Raw genomic sequence first — 24,371 nt, forward strand, 5'->3', positions numbered from 1 at the left:
GGCCTGAAACTTGGTGTCTGTCCAGGAAACAACCAAATCACCCGGTACAAAGTTAAGAAGAATAAATGAACATTCATAAAACCCCCATATGGGCAGTCAGTTATAAGATTGAATATACCCATTGACTGCGCAATTTATCTGTTAATGGGTTTCTGGTGTCCTGTCGACAGCACTCTGTTTCCATCATTTATATATAAAAATGGCTTAGTTTTGACAACACTCCGAAGCTTCCTGTCTCACTCGTTGTTGCATACACCTCAGATTCTTCCTCTAATGTGCATGTGCTATTATTTCGATGTCCCACAGTTCCCTGATGTGATCAGCCTTGTACAGCTTGGAAGTCTGTCGCTTCCAGGCTTGCTTCTATTCTATGCACACCACTCGCAGAGAGATACCTGAATGCATCTCCGTGGTGTGATTCCTGTACTGATCAGTAACTTTCCTAGACTGAACAGTGTGGTGCTGAAGGTAGCGGAGCAGCTAACCTATTGGTGATAGCCTCAAAGCCACCATCTTATTCCTCAGTTTTATCATTACTACTTTTGACGATAGTCTGAAATAATACCTCAGATCTGGCATCTTTTTCACACCTCTTTGCATCTGAAGTAGCACTCTACCTCTTCCTTCAATGTTCTCTACCTCGTTGCTATTCTGTAATTATTATTAAATTTGCTGTAACCACTCTTTTTTTTTTTTTTTTTTTTGCTTATTTTGTAATTGATAATGCCTTTTTATTTCTTTTTTATTTTTATTTTCTTCTGGATGGTAGATCCTAATGTGATCAGAAATAAATGTTAAGCTTTTTTTACCTTCACTCATCAGGGTAAAGCAATGTAAGGACTACTATGAAATTTTGGGAGTGACTAGAGAAGCCACTGAAGATGACTTAAAGAAATCCTACAGAAAGCTTGCTCTAAAATTTCATCCGGATAAAAATCACGCTCCTGGCGCCACAGAAGCATTTAAAGGTGGGTGAATCCATTTGAAGTATATCAATTTGAGTATATTATAGACTTTGAGAGTAAGATTTCAGTAGAATTGGGTTTGGCTTGTTAAACTTTCTAGGGCTGCAACTAACCAATATTTTCATAATCAATTAGCTGACCGATTTTATTGTTTCGATGAATCGGCTAATAAACTTAAAAAAAAAAAAAATGGTGAATAATTTAGCCAATATGTAAAGTTTAAAAAAAAAGGCAATTTATTCTTCAATATCTATATGCAGTGGTAAATATAAATAACCAACTATATGGTTAGGGGAGCAAAATCTCTAATCCACTGAGAACAGACAGAAGAGATATACTGTATATAACGTATATACTATTGGAGGTTGAATCTGGTAAATATCTCTGAGATCAAATTTTTTTTATGTAAAGAAAAAAAATGTTGGACTGTTTTTCAGATTTTTAGTCAGAACTGTAATAAATTATGTATGACAGACTCCCTTGTCATAGGCCGGTGGCTTGATGAAAGCTACCTGCACCTGCTGTCACTTAAGCTGCATATTTGGAAAGGGTCAATGACTTTTTTCAACTCAAAACGTTTTTTTGGTTAAATAGACTTTAATGGAGGACAGCGTCAGATTGCCCGTCACATTTACATAGACCTACAAAAACAATGTCTTCCTGCAAAAAAAAATTTAATTTTAGGAACATTCTTTTAGATTTTCTAATCGTTAGTGGGGTCAAATCGACATTTGTTTTTTACCACAATGGCAGGAAAATTTGAAGGAGCAGAATAGTGTCTGAAAATTTCCTATGACCAAGAAGTTTTCTGTGGTTTTCGGTCAGAAATTATTCGTTTTAAAACTGAATATTCAAAGCAAGTGATTTTTTGTATAAATATTCTTGTCCAAAAATCGATGTGTATGGCCAGCATAAGGCTCAGTTCCCATCTATGCAGTTTGCTTTTGATTTGTTTCTGCAGTGTTTTTCGCTGTGAGTTTTTTACGTTTTTGCACACATGATTTTGCTGCGATTTGCATTTTTTTTTATGCTTTTAGGCCAATTTGTTGTTGGGCAGACTAAAAAAGGCAAATTGCGGCAAAAACGCACTACATGCTTTTCTGCAGCATTTCCATTGAAGTGTATTGAAACCAAAAAGCGACGTTTTGCGTTTGAAAAAAGTCCTTGGCTCTTTACAAATACGCAATGGCTGAAAAAAGCATAGATGTGAATGTGTCTTATAGGAAAATGTTAAATGAACTGTAGTGCGTTTCTGTAAAAAGCACAAAAAAAATGCATAGTTGTGAACCAGGCCTAAGACGTTTAGTAGCAGTAGCTTTTTTTTTTTTTTTTTTTCTCTTTTGTATCACCTCTCATAATGGGGGTAAAAAAAACTAAAATGAGCCCTTTATAGTACAAAAAAGAGCAGATGATCGCTACTATATTATAAGGGGTTAATTTATATTGTGAAACTATGAAAGTAATAATACTCTTATTTATATATAATATTTATTTTATTTATTATATATATATATATATATATATATATATATATATATATATATATATATATATATATATATATATATATATAGTAATAAATACACCCAGAAATGGGATATATGGGCATTTTAACTAGGAGTCAGTCACACATGAAGCTGCAGTATATGAAGGTTGGAAGGGAAATCAAAATCTTTTGTATTAAAGTAGTACTAAAAGGTGAGACTTTTTTTTTTTTTTTTTTTTTTCTTCATGGATTTAATCCTTTTAAATATAATGCACAATACTGGTAAAAGTTTACTTTTTAAATGTAATTGTAATGCCTTATATTACCTCCAGTCTATTAGCCTTCACCTTCCCTGGGTTCAGATACTGATCTTCCCTGCACTTCCCCTGTCTTTAAAGTGATTTTTTTTTTTTTTTTTTTAACAACAAACATGTTATACTTACCTGCTCTGTGTAATGGTTTTGCACAGAGCAGCCCTGATTCTCCTCTTCTGGGGTCCCCCACTGACACTTCTGGCTCCTGCCTTCAGAGTGCCCCAATAGCAAGCTGCAAAGTATAGTATAGAGTGCCCCTATAACAAGGTAAAAAAACCCCGTGCCTTTAGAACCACCCACTTCCCGCACAGGACTACATGTCCCATGACTCATTTCTCCTCACACTTTCACATTCATAAGTTCTCAGGCACTTACTGACATGTATGGACAGTTTACTGAGCTGTATGTATACTGACATGTATGGACAGTTTACTGAGCTGTATGTGTGCTGCACTGTGTATACTGACATGTATGGACAGTGTACTGAGCTGTATGTGTGCTGCACTATGTATACTGACATGTATGGACAGTGTACTGAGCTGTATGTGTGCTGCACTGTGTATACTGACGTGTATGGACAGTTTACTGAGCTGTATGTATACTGACATGTATGGATGGTGTACAGAGCTGTATGTGTGCTGCACTGTGTATACTGACATGTATGGACAGTTTACTGAGCTGTATGTATACTGACATGTATGGATGGTGTACAGAGCTGTATGTGTGCTGCACTGTGTATACTGACATGTATGGACAGTTTACTGAGCTGTATGTGTGCTGCACTATGTATATTGACATGTATGGACAGTTTACTGAGCTGTATGTGTGCTGCATTGTGTATACTGACATGTATGGACAGTGTACTGAGCTGTATGTGTGCTGCACTGTGTATACTGACATGTATGGACAGTTTACTGAGCTGTATGTGTGCTGCACTGTGTATACTGACATGTATGGACAGTGTACTGAGCTGTATGTGTGCTGCACTGTGTATACTGACGTGTATGGACAGTGTACTGAGCTGTATGTGTGCTGCACTGTGTATACTGACATGTATGGACAGTTTACTGAGCTGTATGTGTGCTGCACTATGTATACTGACATGTATGGACAGTGTACTGAGCTGTATGTGTGCTGCACTGTGTATACTGACATGTATGGATGGTGTACTGAGCTGTATGTGTGCTGCACTGTGTATACTGACATGTATGGATGGTGTACAGAGCTGTATGTGTGCTGCACTGTGTATACTGACATGTATGGACAGTGTACTGAGCTGTATGTGTGCTGCACTATGTATACTGACTAGGGATGCACCGAAATGAAATTCTTGGCCGAAGCCGAATAATAATAAAATGTTTGGCCGAAGGCCGAATACCGAACGCGGTGTTTTGCATTTTTTCCATTTATTTTGCCAATTTTTTGTCCTCTCTCTTGTCCTCTCGTGTCTCTCTCTCTCTCTCTCTCTCTTGTCCTCTCGTGTCTCTCTCTCTCTCTCTCTCTCTTGTCCTCTCGTGTCTCTCTCTCTCTCTCTTGTCCTCTCATGTCTCTCTCTCTCTCTCTCTCTCTCTCTCTCTCTCTCTCTCTCTCTCTCGTCCTCTCATGTCTCTCTCTCTCTCCCTAAATGTTACTGTAGGGAATGGGATTCAGTGCACACTGCAGCCTTGTACCATAGGGTTAATGTTAGTGACACTGTAGGGATTGGGAAGGATGCTGGGAATGGAAATCAGGAAGCATGCAGGCAGCCTTGTACATTTTAATTGCAGATACAGGGCACTGGGCAGGTCAGGGTTAATGTGGTAACATCAATTACTCAGTGACAGTCAGTCAGTGTCAGTGTGGACTCGATCAGATTATACCGTGACAGACAGTCTCTCATAGTGGTGGTAGTAGGAGGCTGGAGGTGGACTAGTAGTAGCCTGGAAAGGAGCACAGCCACATACATACATTACTCACTCGTGCACTGCAGCCCGCCCCACACATTCAGTGAGTCTTACTCTCCTCCCTAGTTTTTTCAATGGCACATTCAGGAAGCCAATCACGCCGTTAGTAGCGACACAGCGGAACCAATCAGGTGTGCAGGCACGCGTGATTGGTTCGCTGTGCAGCTAATCACGGCGTGATTGGCTTCCTGAATGTGCCATTGAAAAAACTAGGGAGGAGAGTAAGACTCACTGAATGTGTGGGGCGGGCTGCAGTGCACGAGTGCGTAATGTATGTATGCTCACCGCTGAAGTGTCCCGGCTTCCCCTGCCTAACACGGAAGTCTGTGAGTCCTCCTGTCCTCCTCCGAGTCCCTTCCCCCTGTAAATATCGTGACCTCGGCGATATGAATATCGCCTACGGCCACAGAACGATAGTCAATATCATATCGACTATCGTTCAGCCCTATTATTCGGCACAAAATTATTCGGCCTTTTGACTTATTCGGCCGAACACCGAAAGTGCTATTTTTTCTATTTTCGGCCGAATAATGTTCGGCCGCCGATTATTCGGTGCATCCCTAATACTGACATGTATGGACAGTTTACTGAGCTGTATGTGTGCTGCACTGTGTATACTGACATGCATATATGGTGTACTTCATTGTATTTTCTGATATGTAAACAAATAATGCATTCTGTATGCAGGCCAACTAATCAGGCGACCAACTAATCGATTATGAAAATAGTTGACAACTATTTTCATAATCAATTAGTTGTCGATTATTCAATTAGTAGTTTCATCCCTAAAACTTCCATGGCGTTCCGTATAAACTGTCCCAATTCTTTAGCAGTGCTATAGTGATCATTTCCTCTTTTTTTAGATGTGATGCATTGTGTTACAAGAACAAGCTAGTGATTGGATCACAGTTTTGTGATACTTTTGTGCTAGAAAAGGTCAAAATACATCCTGCTTCTCATGTATTGGGTTATCATAGCTGTTCGGAGGGAACATTTCCTCTTTCCTTGGAATTAAATGTTATATGTTCAGTAATTGGTGTTTTCTCTCGTACCAAACTATGACCTAATCCAGTGTGTGTAAATTAATGCTAAGGGGCAAACATGCTATAAAGCAACTCGACATGATCTTAAACGTTTGGATGACTTCCCAGTGTTGAATCTACGTGATACTTTTTTCATATGCCCGTCTTATGCAGCATTATCCTGAGATCAGCAGTGCTGTCACACAGGATGAGCTCTCCATTTCTGACTATCATTATCTGTCTAAAGCAGATTAGCGGCCACTCAGCTGCTTGTGCTGCAGATTTCCACACACTGATGTTCCAGATGAACAGCTGAGGAAATATTCACTAGAATATCGCCTGGGGCTACTCGGTGATAAAGGAATATGGATAGTGCATTAGCTGGCCTCCCTTTTTACAAAAAAAAAAAAAAAAAATTCTACTTGCTTGGCTGTCATGGGTTTCCAATGGCTTGATTAACTTCTGAGTCTGTTTTAGAACAAGTATGCAGATCCTCAGTTCTGACTTTATCCTGACTTTCTAATCTACATACCTGCTCTGGGTGAGTGGCTCAGAAAGATCTAAAGCAGGCTAGTAAACAAAGTAGACATGCAGCTAGTATTTAACCACTTTTGGACCGGAAGGTTTTACACCCTTAACCACTTAAGCCCCGGAGGATTTGGCTGCTAAAGGACCAGGGGTTTTTTTGCGATTTTTTTACTGCGTGACTTTAACGGACAATTGCGCGGTCGTGCGACGCTGTACCTAAACGAATTTGACGTCCTTTTTTTCCCACAAACAGAGCTTTCTTTTTGTGGTATTTGATCACCTGTGCGATTTTTTGATCACGCGCTATAAACAAAAAAAGAGCGTAAATTTTGCAAAAATAACAATATTTTTCACATTTTTTTATATGAAATTCCCCCAAAAAAAAAGTAAAAATCAAAATTTTTTAACATTTTTCGGCCAATTTGTTTTATGCTACCTATGTTTGGTAAAAAAAAATCGCAAAAAGCGTATTTTGATTGGTTTGCGCAAAAGTTATCGCGTTTACTAACAAAGGGAAAGATTTTTGTCATTTTTGGTGTTTTTTTTTTTAACGCGTAATGGCGGCGATCTGCGATTTTTTTTTTTTCGGTACTGCGACATTGCGGCGGACAGATCGGACCCTTGACTGACATTTTTGACACTTTTGGGGGTACCAGTGACATTACTGCAGTAATCAGTGCTATACATATGCACTGTTACTGCAAAAATGACACTGGCAGGGAAGGGGTTAACTTTATTGGACAGGGAGGGGTTAAGTGTGTCCTAGGGGCGTGATTCTAACTGTGTAGGGACATTCCTATTGGTGTAAAAGCAAAGATCAACCGTTCTACATAGTAGAACGGACAGATCTTCACTTTTACACAGGGAGAACTGACAGGCAGCTTGTTTACACAAGCTGCTCTGTCTTTCTCCCTTCACAGGAGCGATCGCAGTGTGACTGGCGGACATTGAGTCCGCCGGTCACACGCACTGACTTATCTGTGAACGAGCCGCGGCGGGCGCGCGCCCGCCCGCGATAGGCTCGCAAGTCAGTGACAGGCGAGTGACGTACCGATACGTCACTCTGCCTGGCCGGGGCTGACCGCCGCAGTATATAGTCGTGCGGCGGTCGGCAACCGGTTAATGACCAGGCCATTTTTGCGATGCAGTACTGCGTTACTTTAACTGACAATTGCGCGGTCGTGCGACGCTGTACCCCAAATAAAATATGTCCTTTTTTCCCCCCATAAGTAGAGCTTTCTTTTAATGGTATTTGATCACCTCTGCGGTTATTATTTTCTCTTTTGTTAATTGACGGACACAACTCCTGATATTCTTAACCATTGGGTTATACTGCCCCCTACAGGAGTAGGACACTATGCAGAAAAAGTCTGGCTATGCCCATGGGCAGCCCCGGGGGCTATACTCTCCCTCTCTGCTATAGGCACTCAGTTTTTTTCTGCCTAGTCAGGAGTAAGAACCTAGTTTCTTGCTGGGATCTTTGGTCCTGGCAAATTTTTTTCTTATTAGATGAAAAAATTTTCACCTGAATGTTTTCTGTGAAATCTACAATCAACTGCCATGGGCGATGGGCTGGATAATCTAGATCCAGTGGTCACCCCAGTCTGGCCAGCGAGCTCGCACAGACCTCAGCTCTGCGCTCTGTCTGTCGTGACATAGCCCCCAGGTCGCATACGACCGGGTCTCGGCCTGAGTTGCATCGTTCCTTCTGGCCGACAGCCCCCCCCCCCCCCATTTCGATGGAGAGGGTTTCTGTCTAGAGTGGTGTCCGCCTGGTTCCTGGTATGGTGAGTTGCTGTCCCCTGGAGGATTTTGGGGTGGACGTCGCCCCCCCTTGGGAATGGACGTTCAGAATCCTGGGTCCCCCCCCTCTTTCCAGTGCCCCCCATCCTACCCCCCCACATATGCTGGAGCTGTTTGGGGGGTCTGGTCCACCTCCTGGGGTGGGGTCAGGGCGCTAGCTGGTGATGGGGGCCTGGGGGGGCGCCGCCGGCGACCGGACGATCAACTGTGCAAGGGGAGGGGTTGTACCTGGTGGGGACTCCTGCCTGGACCTATCCTTGAGGCCTGGGTTTCCTCCTGGGTCCTTGTAAGCCTTATGGTGCCACACATGGCCATCATTTTGTCGTAGCCTGTGTGTGTGCGGCCATTTTGCGGCCATTTTGCTGTGTTTTGACATTGAAAATGGCAGCGGGCATGACAGTGGAGCCCCTCCTCATCCCCTGGTGCTGAATCCTGGATCCTTTCACTTCCTGATCGCTGAACGTGTAGTGAAGATTATCCTGGTGGCTGCAGGTGCAGGTAGTGAGTCTGGTGGGGTCCTCTCCTTCTCTGATGATCACTTGGTGCTGTGTGCCTGGCGACCAGGTGGTGCTGCCAGCGTGGTGGGGGTTGTCCCTTAGCAGTGTTTTACACTTTTTTTGTGGGGTACCCCTGGGGACTCATGGAGTCTTTGGAGCACATTTTTCCACCTGAGCCCCTCTCTGAGGCGCCAGGTCCCAACCATCCATCCATGCACTGACTGGGCTTCCTGGAGTCCCTTGTGTCCCAGGTGGAGGTGGCTTGCGGACGACAAGCTAGCAAAAAGGAAACCATGTTAAATGGACTGTAGTGTGTTACAGCAAAATGCACTATAAAACGCATAGGTGTGACCGTAGGGTTAATCTCAAGAGATCAAAAAAGATTTAAAAAAACTTGATGCACAAAGTGAAACTATAGCCAACTTTTTTTGCTAGATTTGGGAAGGATTAGAACTCCTGGCAGGTTTTACTGCCATTGGAGGTTTTCCCTCATTCTTGTTTGGTAAAAAAAAAAAGTTAGGGGAAATCTCTGCAACATGGCCCTGGCTAGCACCTAAAAAAAAAAGTTTGGGGATATATACTTTAACTACTTGCCATCCTTAGGCAGTAGTGGTCAATAGAAATGGTCAAAACAAGCCCATGGCTGTCGCTAAAAAAAAAAAAAAAAAAAATTATATATATATATATATATATATATATATATATATATATATATATATATATATATATATATATATATATATATATATATATATGTGTGTATGTGTATATATATATATATAATATAATAATTTTTTTTTTTTTTTTGCAGCCAGTGATCAGCTGTTCAGTGATCCAGGTGGCTTTACAGCTGCCTGATCACTTCTATAGTAGTAAGAAGGTTTCAGTTAATTTATTTCCTGGCTACTGTATCCAGGAAGTGGCTAATTGTGCACAATTGGTTGCAGTGGAGGGCAGGACGACGTTGGGGGTCTAATGTCTTCAATGAGAACCTGTCACCGACCCCTGCTATCACAGAGGTTTGTTAGCATCCTTATGATAGCAATCAAGTTGAAAGAAAAACCAAGGTTAAAAATTTAAATAACAATAATTGAAATCTAAATTTAAAGGCATCCCTGTCGCCATGTGCATACACGCAAATGCAAACGTGGGGAAGGGCACATACATGTTTTTTGTATGCCACATGTTGGATATCATTGCGAACATAAAAGTAAGAGCAACAATCCCATGGCCATAATTCACGGCTGACTTTAAATTGATAAATTGAAAAGGTTTTTAAAGCCTCAGATACGGACAATTTTGGGGACTGTAGTGTTTAAGCATTTCATGGCCACACACAATTATGAGGTTTGACATGTTTGGTATTTATTTACGTGACACAAACCCATCTTTTATATTTTACCAATAAATGTGGTATTCCATTGTTTGCGCTAAGATTAATTTGTCTTTTTTTTTTTTTTTTTTCTTACACTATGCATTTGATATTGTCTAATATAAAAAATTTAATTGCCACTATTTTTTATATATGTTTTCAGAAAATGTAGAGTTGTTTGGGGTTTTAAGTAATTTTCTACCAAAACAAATTAGTGTTTTTGTTTAAAAAAAGAAAAGTAATTTAGGAGGCATTTGCCTCCTCTACTGTCACTTTAGAAGTCTAGGCAATCACACTGACCATTGTAGTCAGAATACAAAATGATTCCTGACTTACTTGGGAAATCATGTTAGGAGCGACTTAGTTGTCGTTTGGGCATTACTCCACTGTGTTCTGAGAACACAACCACATGCGTGTCTATAACACGTGTCATTCCAGGTTGCCTTATCTTAAGACAAACCGGCCTGAGGCAACTAGAGACCAGTAGCATACATAATGTTCTTCTCACCTATGTTCCTCTTATCTACGTTGTGTCTGTTTGTTTGGGGATTAATGCAGGTTCATGATGAACAAAACTATTATGCAATATGGCTTGCTATGCATTTTTTAAGCTGACCAGCACATATGGAGGCATTCCCAACACAGGCCAGTTAATATAAGAGATATGGAAATGTGTGGAGATATTAGGAGGATATTTACTCTTCTCCCACATTGACGTAGCATGACGTAGTAATCCAGATGTACACAATGTCCCACATTGACATAGCATGACGTAGTAATCCAGATGTACACAATGTCCCACATTGACCTAGCATGACGTAGTAATCCAGATGTACACAATGTTTCTCTGTTTTGTTTACATCAAGAAATCTTGTTTCTCATTCTTCAGACTAGAGACTGACTGGAGAGTCTTCATTTGTATTTTGCTTAATATCCTATATAAAGCTCATTCACATTGTATTGTGCACAATAATGCCTGTTGCTGTGTGCTGTGATGTGTCATGCTGTGGTTTTCCGGGATTTTATTCACTATGGTTAAAGAGTAACTCCACTTTTATTGAGAAAAAAAAAAAGATTCCCCTCTGGGTGAGCTATGTACATGACAAGGATTTTAACAAACTTTGTTGCAGAGTCTTACCTACTGTTATCCTGAAGAAATAGCGGTTTGTGTCCAGGTGCAGAGTAAATTTAATGGGAGTGATTTTCTAATTATCAATCAGCTGCTGCACCTGCAGGGTCTACATCCCTTCAGACATGATTTCCCTTATGGGAGTGTCTCACTAAAAATGAGGATGCCAAAAATCTGACTCAGTAGGCCGATCGCACAAGTTGGAAATGATGTTTCGGGGGTGTGGTCAGTATACATTCTGTGTACAGAACACCTCCAGGTAGCCATATTGCATTGCATTTTACAGAAAATTACAGCACTGCAGATTGAAAATGAAAGGTAATTTTTAATAACATCCAGTTACAATTGAGTCGCAAATGTATATGCTATATATATATTTCTCTTACGTCCTCCGACAGTCGCCGCCTCTTCATATTCGTCACATATGGGGTATTAGACTTTGCTCCGAAGGAGTAGCTAGGCAACAGAATATGTTAACATTAAAGCTTTTAACATATCCCACCCTCAAGGGGTGGTCCCCTCAGTCAATACCCTCCTACTTCCTGCAACCATATCTCAGTTTCAATGTCTAGCTTGTCAGGAGTGGCTGGCTCTCTCTGTGCTGGGGCTTTGTGCCCCAGACTCTTTCTTCTTTTTTGATTTTTTGTTTGAGTTTTCTCTCTACCTTTACTTAGCTGTTCTTTTTGTCAGCATTAGTTAGTTCTTCGGATGAAGAGGATCATGCGGGCTGGGTCTCGGGCTGATCCCCCTGGTCGCAGGTCGTGGGTCAGTGGCTTCCCAGCCTGCCATCGAGCGTTCAGCCAGGTAACGCTCCTGGCACAGTGAACGACCCATCCCTGTTCGGTGCAGGGATGATTGGTGAGGTGGCTACCTCACTGGACGCTGTGCGGTTTCTTAACCCCCATTCTGTGCGTCTTGTATGCGACTCTCCCTGCCTCATGTGCAGCGGCTTGTTCGCCTGTGCGGGTCCCCCACGCCATTGTGAGGTAAGTGTATCTATGTGGGGACCTGTCTGTCTGGGGGGGTGTCAGTCTGGGACTGTGTAACCTGCCTCTGTTCTCACTGTTTTGTCTCCCTATCACTCGGCTGCATGCTGTGGGCTGCAAGGGGGGGGGAGCTGTGTGACACTGTGTGTGTCAGCCTTGTCAGTGTGAGAAGCTGTGTGCTGTGGGGCATGTTTTGTGGCATGTTTGGGCACTATACAGCGATCGCTGCGGCGATCTAACATGTTTTTTTATACATGGATAACATGTGTGCATTACTGTACTGTGGAGCGGCGGTTTCGGCGCCAAACGGCGCCATTTTGCCTACACTCGCTCCGGCCGCATGTTCTACATGCATGGCGGCCATTTTCTTGTAGCCTCCCATAGGCTTTAATAGAGCCCCCTGGCCGCATCACTTCCTCTTCTCCAGGATACACCGATCAAGGCAGCAGCAGCGGCGAGGGTCTCCTCAGGTTATATCCTTCTTATCCATTGCCTGTGTCAGTTTTATTGTCCCTGTGGGGGTCTCATTGTGCTTGTGTGTGGTGCGGTGGGCTGCGCTCGCCGCGCTTGTTAAAGGGGCAGTTAACCCTTTATTATCCGGCTTTTGATATTGGGGCAATGGATTCTCAGGAGGGCAAATTTCCTACCGCCTTGGTGGAAAGCCAGGGGACTGCTGTTTCCCCCCCAGGGGGGGATTTAGCCGCTATTGTGGCTGGCCTTGCTGCTCAGGTGCAGATGCTGGTGGCTGCTCAATCTACTAAGAGACCCAGAGTTTCTCTTTCCTCTGATTCTGAGGGTGAAGGTGATGGGGCTGTTATGACGGGGGCCTCCTTATCGGGGTCCCGCTCCTCCCTGGATCTAGTGGGGTCCGAGGTGGAGGCTGAAGTTGAAGGGGTTGATAATTCTCCCCCTGGCTCGCCTGAAGAGCTTGCAATCATGGATGAATTGATTGCTTCCATAAAACAAACACTGCGTTTGCAGGATGAAGTGTGTCCCCCCCCGCTGCCTTGGCGGCTTATGGGACGCAGAGAAAACGCAGGACGCCGCAGCTTTTTCCCTGCAATGATGATTTTCAGCGCGCTGTTAAGGAACAATGGCGCAATCTACGCAAACCTTTTGCTGTACCAAGTAGGTTCAAGCTGCGTTATTCTTTCTCGCCTTCCACTGATGAAAGGTGGTGTGTGTCACCCCCAGTGGATCACGCAATTGCGGTTTTAAACAAATCCACTGCGATTCCTGCAGAGGATTCCCCTGTGTTCCGTGATGCCACTGATAAGAGATTGGAGTCTCTTGCCCGTCATACTTATTCTGTTACGGGTTCTATGCTTAAGGCTCTGTTTGCCTCTCTCATGGCGGCCCAGGCTGTCGCAAGTTGGACGCAGATGCTTAGGCGCGTCCTAGTGGCCGATTCGGCTTTGCCGGCGACCCTGGATATGGTGGATCAAATCCACCAGGGTGTCATGTATCTGTGTGATGCGGACTTGGACCTAGTCCCGTTGGCTGCACGTGTGCACAGCGTGGCGGTGTTGTCTCGCCGCCTGTTTTGGTTGAAATGTTGGTTGGTGGACCAATCTTCACGTAAGACCTTTTCCAATCTGCCTTATGATGGGTCTCGCCTTTTTGGGGAGTCCTTGGATGTGTTGATTAAGGGGATCACCGGAGGTAAGAGCACTCTCTTGCCCCATTTCCCCAAGGCTAAGGGGGCTTCTGGGAAGAAGCATGCTAATTTTCGGCCCCCTCAGGGGTCCTTTCGTGCCTTTCGGTCGCACTACAAGGGCAAAAAGTTCAAAGGTCAAGGCTCTCAGAAGAAGCCCTGGTCTGGGAAACAGAAGTCCGGTCAATCCGGATCCGCAGCCCATAACAGTGCGGCCTGAAGGGGCGCCCTCACCCAGTTTTGGGGTGGGGGGACGCTTGCTCGGTTTTCCTCAACCCTGGTTGGCCCGCGTGCGGGACAGATGGGTTCAGGAGATCGTTCGATCTGGTTACAAGATCGAGTTTCTCTCTCGGCCGGAGAGCAGATTTTTTCCCTCAAATCTTCAACTGTCTCCAGAGCGTTTACGGGACCTGCACCTGGCGGTGCGGGACCTGAGGGCTCAGGGAGTGGTGGTTCCGGTGCCTCATCGGGACAGATTTCGGGGGTTTTATTCCAATCTGTTCACCGTGCCCAGGAAGGAGGGCAAGGTTCGTCCAATTCTGGACTTGAAGGCTCTGAACCGCTCTGTGCGGGTTCGCAAGTTCCGCATGGAATCCCTGCGGTCGGTGGTGGCTGCCCTGGTTCCGGGGGAATTCATGGCCTCCATCGATTTGAAGGATGCGTATCTTCACATCCCCATTTTCGAGGGTCACCAGAGGTTCCTTCGATTCGCCATTGCGGAGGATCACTACCAGTTCGTGGCGTTGCCTTTTGGTCTCGCCTCGGCTCCGCGGGTCTTCACCAAGGTGCTTGCACCGGTTCTGGCATTATTGAGGGCCCAGGGCATTTCTGTCCTGGGGTATCTGGACGACATTCTGGTTCGGTCTGCGACCAGCCAGGGTCTGGAGAAGGACCTGTCTGTCACGATGCAAACTCTGCAGGAGTTTGGTTGGACGATAAATTTTCCAAAGTCGACACTGAGTCCGTCGGTTCGTCTTCCCTACCTGGGAATGATCCTGGACTCGGTGCAGGCGAAGGTCTTCCTGCCGGAAGACAAACTCAGAACTCTTCAGGAGGAAGTCAGGTCCCTCAGGGACGTTCCGCACTCGTCTCTGCGGACGTGCATGAGATGTCTGGGATTGATGGTCTCGGCCTTCGAGGCGATTCCCTTCGCCCAGTTTCACACGCGGGGTCTCCAAGCGGAGATCCTGTCCATGTGGGACGGGCGACCTCAATCTCTGGATCTTCAAATCTCGTTGAGCCATCGCACCAGAAGGGACCTTCTGTGGTGGCTCCAGTCCCCGATGGTGTCCGGGGGCAAGTCGTTTCGTCCTATCTCGTGGACGGTAATCACCACAGATGCCAGCCTGTCGGGCTGGGGTGGTGTTCTGGGCGTTCTGTCCGCCCAGGGGACTTGGTCGGAGGGGGAGTCCTCCCTTCCGATCAACATTCTGGAATTGCGTGCGATAAATCTGTCTTCATCGCTGGACGGACCGGCTGCAGGGCTGCCCGGTTCGGGTGCAGACGGACAATGCCACGGCGGTGGCCTACATCAACCACCAAGGGGGCACCAGGAGTGCCCGAGCGGCTCGAGAAGTGGCCGACATTCTGTCTTCGGCCGAGACTCATGTCCCGGCGATAACGGCGGTTCACATTCCAGGGGTGGAGAACTGGCAGGCGGACTATCTGAGTCGCCAGACCCTGGATCAGGGGGAATGGTCTCTCCACCCGGCTGTCTTCCAGATGTTGTGCGCGAAGTGGGGTCTTCCAGATGTGGACCTGTTCGCGTCTCCTCTCAACAACAAGGTTCGTGGCAAGGACGCGCGACCCTCGGGCAGACGCGTCGGACGCGTTAGTGGCCCCGTGGCATCAGTACAAGCTGATGTACGCGTTTCCACCGATTCAGTTGCTGTCCAGGTTCCTTCGCAGGTTACACTCGGAACGCAGCACGGTGATTCTTGTGGCACCGGACTGGCCTCGCCGGTCCTGGTACGCAGACCTCGTGAATCTGGCGGTCGACGCCCCGTGGCGTCTGCCTCTTCGAGACGATCTCCTGTCTCAAGGGCCGATATACCATCCTGCTTTACAGTCGCTGGCTTTGACGGCCTGGCTGTTGAGACCGAGGTCCTGCAGGAGAAGGGTCTCTCCCCAGAGGTCGTTCATACCTTGATCAACGCGAGGAAGTATTCCTCGGGGAAGGTTTATTACCGTACTTGGAAGGCCTATTTTGCCTGGTGTGAGTCCAGGGGGTTTTCACCCCGCACGTACTCGGTTTCCCGAGTGCTGTCCTTCCTTCAAACGGGTGTCGATCAGCGTTTGGCGCTGGCTACGATAAAGGGTCAGGTGTCTGCGCTGGCCGTTCTGTTTCAACGTCCCGTGGCTTCCAACTCCTTGGTTGGCACTTTTGTTCAGGGAGTGCGGCATCTGGTTCCTCCTAGGAGGGATCCTCTGCCCCCTTGGGACTTGAATCTCGTTCTATCTGTGTTACAACATGCTCCTTTTGAACAGATCAGGGAGATCTCGTTGTCTATGTTGTCCAAAAAGGTCGCCTTTTTGGTTGCGATCACTTCGGCTCGCAGAGTGTCGGAGCTGGCGGCTTTGTCGTGCAAGTCTCCGTATCTGGTTGTTCATTTGGATAAGGTGGTCTTGCGACCTAATCCTTCTTTTCTTCCGAAGCGAGTTTCGGAATTAGATTTTAATGAAGATATTGTCTTGCCTTCGCTGTGCGCGAAGCCTAAACATCCAAAGGAGGTGAGACTACATTCTTTGGATGTTGTTCGGGCGATAAGGGTTTACCTTAAATCGACTGAGTCTTTTCGAAAGACGGAATCCTTGTTTGTTCTTCCAGAGGGTCCTCGGAAGGGCATGGCGGCGTCGGCCTCTACCATCGCCAAATGGATCAGACAGACCATTGAACAGGCCTATGCTTTGCAGGGGAAGGTTCCCCCTGTGCCTGTGAAGGCGCACTCTACTAGATCTCTGAGTACGTCTTGGGCCTGTCGTCATGGGGCTTCTGTAGCCCAGGTGTGTAAGGCGGCGACCTGGTCGACCGTGCACACTTTCACAAAATTCTACAAAGTAGATGTTCAGGCATCGGCGGATGCTTCCTTTGGCCGCAAGGTTCTTAGTGCGGCAATTCCCTAGGGTCCCTTGTTGGGGACCTCTGGCTGTTGGGATAAGTTTTCTTTTTTTTTTTTTTTTTTTTTTTTTATCCCCTGGTTATTTGTCTTTTCCTGGGTTGTTGCTCCTGTTGAGCAATTATTTTTCCTGTAGCCCAGCTGGTTTCCTTCCTTTGGTAAGGTTCCTTTCTTTGATGCGGAGACTGCGTTGCCTTTCGGCGCGGATGCGTTTCCCACCCCTCATGTTTGCACTGCTTTGGGACGTCCCCATATGTGACGAATATGAAGAGGCGGCGACTGTCGGAGGACGTAAGAGAAAACTGAATTTTTGTAAAATCTTACCTGTAAAGTTCCTTTCTCTGAGTCCTCCGACAGTCGCCGCCCCCGCCCCTGTTTTGGGGTTTGGTTGTATACTCTACTGCTATTCCACTGAAACTGAGATATGGTTGCAGGAAGTAGGAGGGTATTGACTGAGGGGACCACCCCTTGATGGTGGGATATGTTAAAAGCTTTAATGTTAACATATTCTGTTGCCTAGCTACTCCTTCGGAGCAAAGTCTAATACCCCATATGTGACGAATATGAAGAGGCGGCGACTGTCGGAGGACTCAGAGAAAGGAATTTTACAGGTAAGATTTTACAAAAATTACGTTTTTTTTTTTTCTCATGAAAGTGGAGTTACCCTTTAAATAGAACCACACCAGACAACACAGGACTTTTTATAGGGCTATTACACAGGGATGTAATAAAAATATGCCTATCAACCCTGGATCCTGTGCAAATGTTTTCTGTAAGTAAATGTTTCTGTAACCTTTTACATGCTTACAAATGCATATTGGTTCATTCATGAATGACTGAAGGCTGGTTGTTCTGTGCATGCGTGGCTGCCACATGAATGGCTTTTTCATTCTGGGACGACATGTAAACATCCATAATGTGCTTGCAGTTTTAAAAAAAAAAAAACATCCATAATGTGCAACCAGTGGTGGAGGTGCCTTCTGATTACACACTATTATTTACATGTCATCCTTGAGCAGTATCCGTAGCCCGAAGTGCCTGCTTCCTGACGACAAAGGTCACTGAGCGGCTCGAGATGCCCGCTAGCATATAGCTCCTGTTATCTGGTGTCCTTTGCTAGGAGGCAAGCGGCGTTAATAGAGTACAGCTACATTTTATGCTCTACCCATGAGAATGTGTACAGCATACAATGCAAGCAACTATGTTCTACAATACAAATCTAAAAGTTGCCATGTAAATGGACTCATTATCTATACATGGCGTTTTTTTTTTTTTTTTTTTGTGCGTGAGATTTTAAAGAGCGAATGTGTGAGGGAGCAAAAAGCCTTCTAGAAAAGTTTTTTGCCTATCCATGCATTTTGTAATGTGGAAACATGGCCAGTTCATACAGGCTCTAAAGCTAGGCATAGTTACAGTTCATCACAGGAAAAGCAAGTCTCCGCTGAACAAGGTTTCAAAATATCAAGGTATTGTATGCCAAGCTAACTATGCAGAGATATTCCAGACTTTCAAACTCCCTGTGACCACTAGAGATTTTTGATGCTTCAGAATACCGGTCCTTCTGATGTCATAACTCTGATTATGACAAGTGACACTCCTGTTGTGTCTCTCTGCTCACAGAATTTGAAGGGAGTTTAGCCAGTCCTTGAGATATTTCAGCAGATGAATATTTTGTGGTAAACTTTGCATTAATTTCTACCACACTTACAGAATGATCCCCTGACGTTTAGGAGATAGAGGTCCACATTATGTAGAACTACTTTCAGTGGCTGGAAGGTAAATCTGATTTAAAAGGAAATTGATAAGAGTACAATATAGGCAACACACAATGACTTAGTGATGCAAGTTATCTACAGCAGAGGTGCACAACCAGCAGATTGGGACCCCACAGAGCTTCCAACCATGTCTCTGGTTATACGACTTTCACACTTGGTAACCAGACAAGTGAGAAGTGCAGAGAGGTCAGAATAATGGCTGACTGCGGAGTTGTTTTTTTTGCTAAAAAAAATGTAATAAAAAAATAAGAAACACTTATTTATTTTTTTCAAATATGTTGTATTTCGTATTGGTAACATGTTATGTTTCAAGCATTGGCTTTGTTGTATTGTTTTATTCACATTTTGATTCAACAGAACATATCCCAGTGTTCTTCCTGAATGGCATACTGTTTTAATTTAATCGCACGTGTGACCTTGCTGTCCAGATCTATCACAATCTTGTGGGATGTGACTCTTCCGGGTTCACTGGGTTCATAGACATTGAATGGCAGAAGTGCTATCTTTTGTCTTTAACTTTTATGGTACAATTCAGATTTTTTTTTTGCTGCTGATAAGGAAATTTAACTGATAATACTGTAATTACCTAAAGCTGGTTTATTAGGTTCATGTATGCCAAAGCACAATGAGAATATTGGACGAATGATCATCCCTTTTTTTCTTTGGATACTAGTCTAATATCAAAAATAAGAGGTTACTAAAGGTACAAAAATTCTCATACGACGGAATACAACTTTTGGAAGTGATGTATTGTATAGTAATGTATTCTGTCATTTCTAAGCATGCGTGGTCTTGGTCTTCCGTTTTTTTTTTCCCCTCGGATGAATACTGTGCTGATTAAACAAAAATCATACTTTCTGTTATCGTACAAGAAAAATTTTCATTTTTATCCCTTCTAATTAACTGTTGCGATCTGCCCTCGAAAGCTGTGTACTAATGAGCAGATCATTGTACAATCGGTTCGAAAGCAGGATTTTTTTTTATCGGATTTTTTTGATCGTGTGTACTAGGCTTTAAGCTGGCTATGCATGGATCGATATTCAGCCAGGTCCACAGAAACCAGATTAATTTATTGATCGACTTGTGTGCAACCATTCTGTTGGGTCTTTCCTGAATGATCAGTGCCGCTGGCTATAACCGACAACACTAATCGCTGTATTCTGATGGCGGGAAAGGCTCCTACTACGTTTTTTTTTTTTTTTAAATAAAAGTCCTGTTGGCATTTTTCTTTTTTCTGGTGTCAGACAACAGAAAGAAAAGGGTCCCTGAAGGTTTAATGAAGTAAGCTTTCAGCAAAAGATCCTAGACATGTAAACACAAGTAGGGCAATTCATATCCCACGCTACTGAGCTGCTGTGTTTAGAGGCCCCAAAGCCTTTAAATTATCATTGTGCCTTTGGTCCCCTTACAATCCCTCCCCCCACAAAGAAATCTCAGGGGCTGGTGGTTGCACTGGTGCTACTGCCACCATAGACCTATATATTCCTGCCATATGAGAATATATATCGATGTGTATATCAAAAAAAAATATTATGCACACCTATCAGACCACTTTGTGTCATTGGCCAGTCCCGGTTGTTCATTGGCTATTGTCCTGTAAACATGTATAGTTTGTGAAGCCTTCAATATACATTAAAGTATCTTCAATTGTAACTGTTTTATTCTAGCTATTGGGAATGCATATGCAGTGTTAAGTAATCCAGAGAAGAGGAAGCAGTATGATCAGTTTGGAGATGAAAAGGTAAATCCATCTCGACACGGACACTCCGACTTCCACAGAGGGTTTGAAGCAGACATCTCCCCTGAAGATCTCTTCAATATGTTCTTCGGAGGAGGATTTCCTACTAGTAAGCATATCTTCATCTGAGCTTTTACTATTCATTTTACTTCGAATTATATTATGTATGTGAGCAGAGTGCTGGAAAGCCAGCTTGCACATTTTTACACCTGGACACATGTTCAGTTCATATACAGGCGATCCCCGGGTTACAAACATCCACCTTACAAACGGAGGGGGACAACAGGAAGTGAGAGGAAATCTCCCCTAGGAAGGGAAATTCACTCCTGTAATAGTTCTCATGGGAAAAAGGTGCCACCACTGAAGCTTCATCACCAATCCTTGTTTCCACAACAACCCAAGATTTTCAAAATCCAGTTGTCAAAGGGACAGAAAGTGAGGTGAAATCTTCTGAACAGGGGTACAGACAGCAAAACAAATGGTACAGGGGTGTTAACCGTTCCCTATGCTATCCAAAAAACTAAGAAATTATTATTTTGGCTGGGGCTACACTTAAAAAAAAATGTACCTGTTCCGACTTATAAACAAATTAGACTTAAGAACAAACCTACTGACCCTATCTTGTTTGTAACCCGGGGACCGCCTGTATAGCTATAAGCGATATCCGGTATTGCCGACATGTTAATTCACATGCTGGAAAATATCGTAGACTTCGGTTCTAAGATATTCTCGCTAAAAATCCTCGTCATGACCATTGCAAAAGAAACTGATGATATCAACCCCTAATTGATTCTCTGTAATATGGTAACGGTATATATTTAGATAGTCCAGCAACAAGACAATGCTAACTTATATCAAAAACTAGGCAAACTACTGCAGAGAACTGATTTATCAACTGAGTGGAGTTGGCCTTTTAAACTTCTATGTCTTGTATGTGATGCTGGACATTTGTTGAGCAACATTGTCTCCTAATAAGTGAACCTTTTTCCAGGTAATGTCCATGTATACAGCAATGGCCGAATGCGTTATACCTATGCTCAGAGACAAGACCGACGGGAACATCAAGGAGATGTAAGTTCATTAAGCTTATTGTGTTCCAGACCATTAGGAACAGATATCATTTTTAACTCTAACAGGGGGGCTATTAATGGATATGATGCCCTTAACAAACGTGTTTTTAAACTGTTCCTTTCATAACTTGGACTCAAAAATATCCAACTATGCCTCTAGGTTTCCATTTTGTGACTTAGCTGTAAAGTGAGCATTTCACCACTAGAGGGAGCAATATGACCAACTGATTAAATGGGTTCAGAGGCTAAAGGCTCAGAATTGCTGATTCTGCTTTTACTTCATGTTGTTTGTTCTTTTTTGTTACCATTGTGTTTTTATGTAAATGATCTACAAATTATTTTATTTATTTTTGTATCCTTTAGGCAATACAAAATGTGTATAGTGGTTTATGCCTCATGCACACAGGATGTTTTAAAGCAAAGTCTAAAAGCCTTTCCTCCTGCTAGCAGCATTTTGGCAGAGAAAACACCTAGCGCTTGTAAAAGTGCGTAATGCGTTTACAGGTTTCAAGCGCTTGGGTGTTCATTTCATTGGCCAGAATGATGATAATCTTTTCTGGCCATTTAAAATTAATGAGGAGTTCAAGTTTTCTCTGCAAAACTGGCGGTGTTCTTGTTTTCCTGCCTCTAAACTCCTCTAAAAGCCAATGTGTGCATGACACATAGGCTAGTATGCAGGGGCGTTTTAGAGGCAGGAAAAAAAAAAAAAGCCAGATGCCCCTAGAAGTAGGTGAAAAAACATCCAGTGTGTGCATGAGGCCTAACGATGATTTCATTATGGATTGTCAACCCAATTTATTAGTAGCCGAGTTTTGTACCATGCCAGCCATCAATGAAAGCAGAAAGTATGTTTGCGGTACCATCTCTAACTCGGTAGACTAAAAATGCAACAATGGGGTGGGCATTGTATCGGTTCTATTAAATTAGGGCTGAAACAACTAATCGACTAAATCGATAATAATCGATAATTACAATCGTTGTCAACGATATTTACAATTAGTTGCTCCGTCGATTAGTTGTGCTGCTTTGTGAACTTTCCCCGCCTGTCAGCGAGCTGTCTGCAGTGTGAAGCCGACAGCTGCATTCACTGTCTCTCTCTCTCACAGCTCTGCACTTCCGTGACTTCTCCCCTCCTTTTTTTTTTACTAAACATATGTAGCGTAAAACAAATTGGCCGAAAATGTTAAAAAATTTTGATTTTTAAATTTTTTTGGGGGGGGGAATTTCATATAAAAAAAAGTGAAAAATATTGTTATTTCTCTAGCGCTCATCGACAGACGTAGTCCTCGGTGATACACCACCTTCGGGTTATGTTACCTCCGCAGGAGCAGGACTAGACAGGAAATTAAAAAGCTCTGGCCACACCCTAGGGGCAGTCCCAGAGGGTATATCCTCTCTCTCTCTGCCTCAGCAAATCAGTTATTTTCTGTCTAGTTAGGAGTAAGGACCTAGATACCTTGCTGGGATCTTAGGTCCTGGCAAGAATTTTTTTCTAAAAGGATTTTTGGACAGCTTTTTTTCTCCAGTGTTCCTGTGAGATCTTCAAGCAAGAAAGCTGAACTGGGCGACGGGCTGGATGTTGAGATCCGGTGGTCACCCCAGTTCAGCCTACGAGCGCGTGCAGGCCATAGCTCCGCGCTGGGTCGGCCGCGACAAAGTCCCATTAAAAGGACTGAACCCGCGAGTTAAACGTCTCGCTGAAACGCCAAAGACCATGAGTCACGGCGTCCGTATCGGTCGACAGCCCTCCCGCCCCGGTGGAGAGGGGTACTGTCAGGAGTTGGTGCCCGCCTGGTTCCGGTATGGTGAGTAGTATGTTCCCCCTTTTTCCCTGACGGGTTTTGTGGTGAACGCGGGCCCCTCTCTGTATGGTAAGAAAGAGTTCTTTCTATCCTATAACATGTCACAAATCCTCCTACTTTGAGTGTGATTTTATGTGTGCAAAAAGCCAGGAGGCTTGGTTTGGGAGCTAACAATCTATTGTATACATGTTTTTAAAGATGTAATCTGTGGCATTCTGGGAATCTTATGGGTAAGTATAAGCTACCTACCAGTCAGAAGCCATGGACATGTAGACTGCCTTCCAAGTCAGATCTCCAGCTAATAGCAGGCCTCCCGAATGGCCATGCGGTCCGCCAGGGCCGGTACCGCCAACCACGCCATATCCCCATGCAGAGAGAGTGTTGTGTGCCTGCAGCACACCGCTAGTCAGCACAGGCCGCCGCCATTTTTTTTGCTGGATCGCACGAGCCGCCATTTTGGCGTAGCCTCGTGTCTCCAGCATGGGGGCGGCCATGTTTTAGGTGATTCTACACCTCGTGGAGCTTGGGGGAGGCGCCGGAAGGCGTACAGAGGGGCGGAGCCGCCTCCTTTCTTCCTGGGCAGCCAGCCAAAAGACTTCCTGTTTGTCTAAGACAGCGCTGTAAGCTGTTGCAGTTCAACTCTGAACATCAAGTGGTGAGCCTGGGGGTCTATCTCTCTCTCTCTCGATCGATAGTGATCCCTAGCAGGTAACACTAAGGGGTTTTTTTTTTGTGGCGCTGAGGGTCAAAAAAAAAAAAAAAAAAAAAAAAAAAAAGTTTTTTCTTTACTTTGAATTATATCATCCAGGAAGTAACTGGAGTTATTATGGACCCTGCCACACAGATTCCCCCACCTGTTTCCCTCGAGGGGGCCTCGGGACCCGCCGGTGTACAGAGTATAGAGTCATTTACAGCAATTTTGGAGTCTATGGTGGCTCGGGTGGAGGCGGCCTGTCAGGGACGGGGGTCAAGGAAGCGACCCCCGCCTACCCCTATACTATCTGACACCTCTGACTCTGATTCAGAGATGGTCACTGCAGTTGCAGGTTCCTCTGCAAGGGCTGCTATCCCAGGTAAAGCCCCCTCAGACAGTGAGGAGGACGCTTCTTCTCCTGCTATAATTCAGGAAGAAGCATTGGTGGACGCACTAGTTGTGGCAGTGCAAGAAACC

At 44.4% G+C, this 24,371-nt stretch overlaps 1 protein-coding gene across 1 annotated transcript in view; it reads left to right on the forward strand.

The window, feature by feature from the left end:
- The window catches only part of DNAJB12 (DnaJ heat shock protein family (Hsp40) member B12), a 114,296-nt gene that overhangs the window by 57,036 nt on the left and 32,889 nt on the right, over positions 1-24,371 (forward strand). The window contains exons 3-5 of the mRNA XM_082267401.1: positions 823-968; positions 20,258-20,437; positions 21,320-21,399. Coding sequence (XP_082123527.1) covers positions 823-968; positions 20,258-20,437; positions 21,320-21,399 — 406 coding nt within the window. The remainder of the gene's footprint in view (positions 1-822; positions 969-20,257; positions 20,438-21,319; positions 21,400-24,371) is intronic.

This window comes from Pelophylax lessonae, assembly GCF_965119305.1.
Source record: "Pelophylax lessonae genome assembly, chromosome: 9".
Classification (NCBI taxonomy): Eukaryota; Metazoa; Chordata; class Amphibia; order Anura; family Ranidae; genus Pelophylax; species Pelophylax lessonae.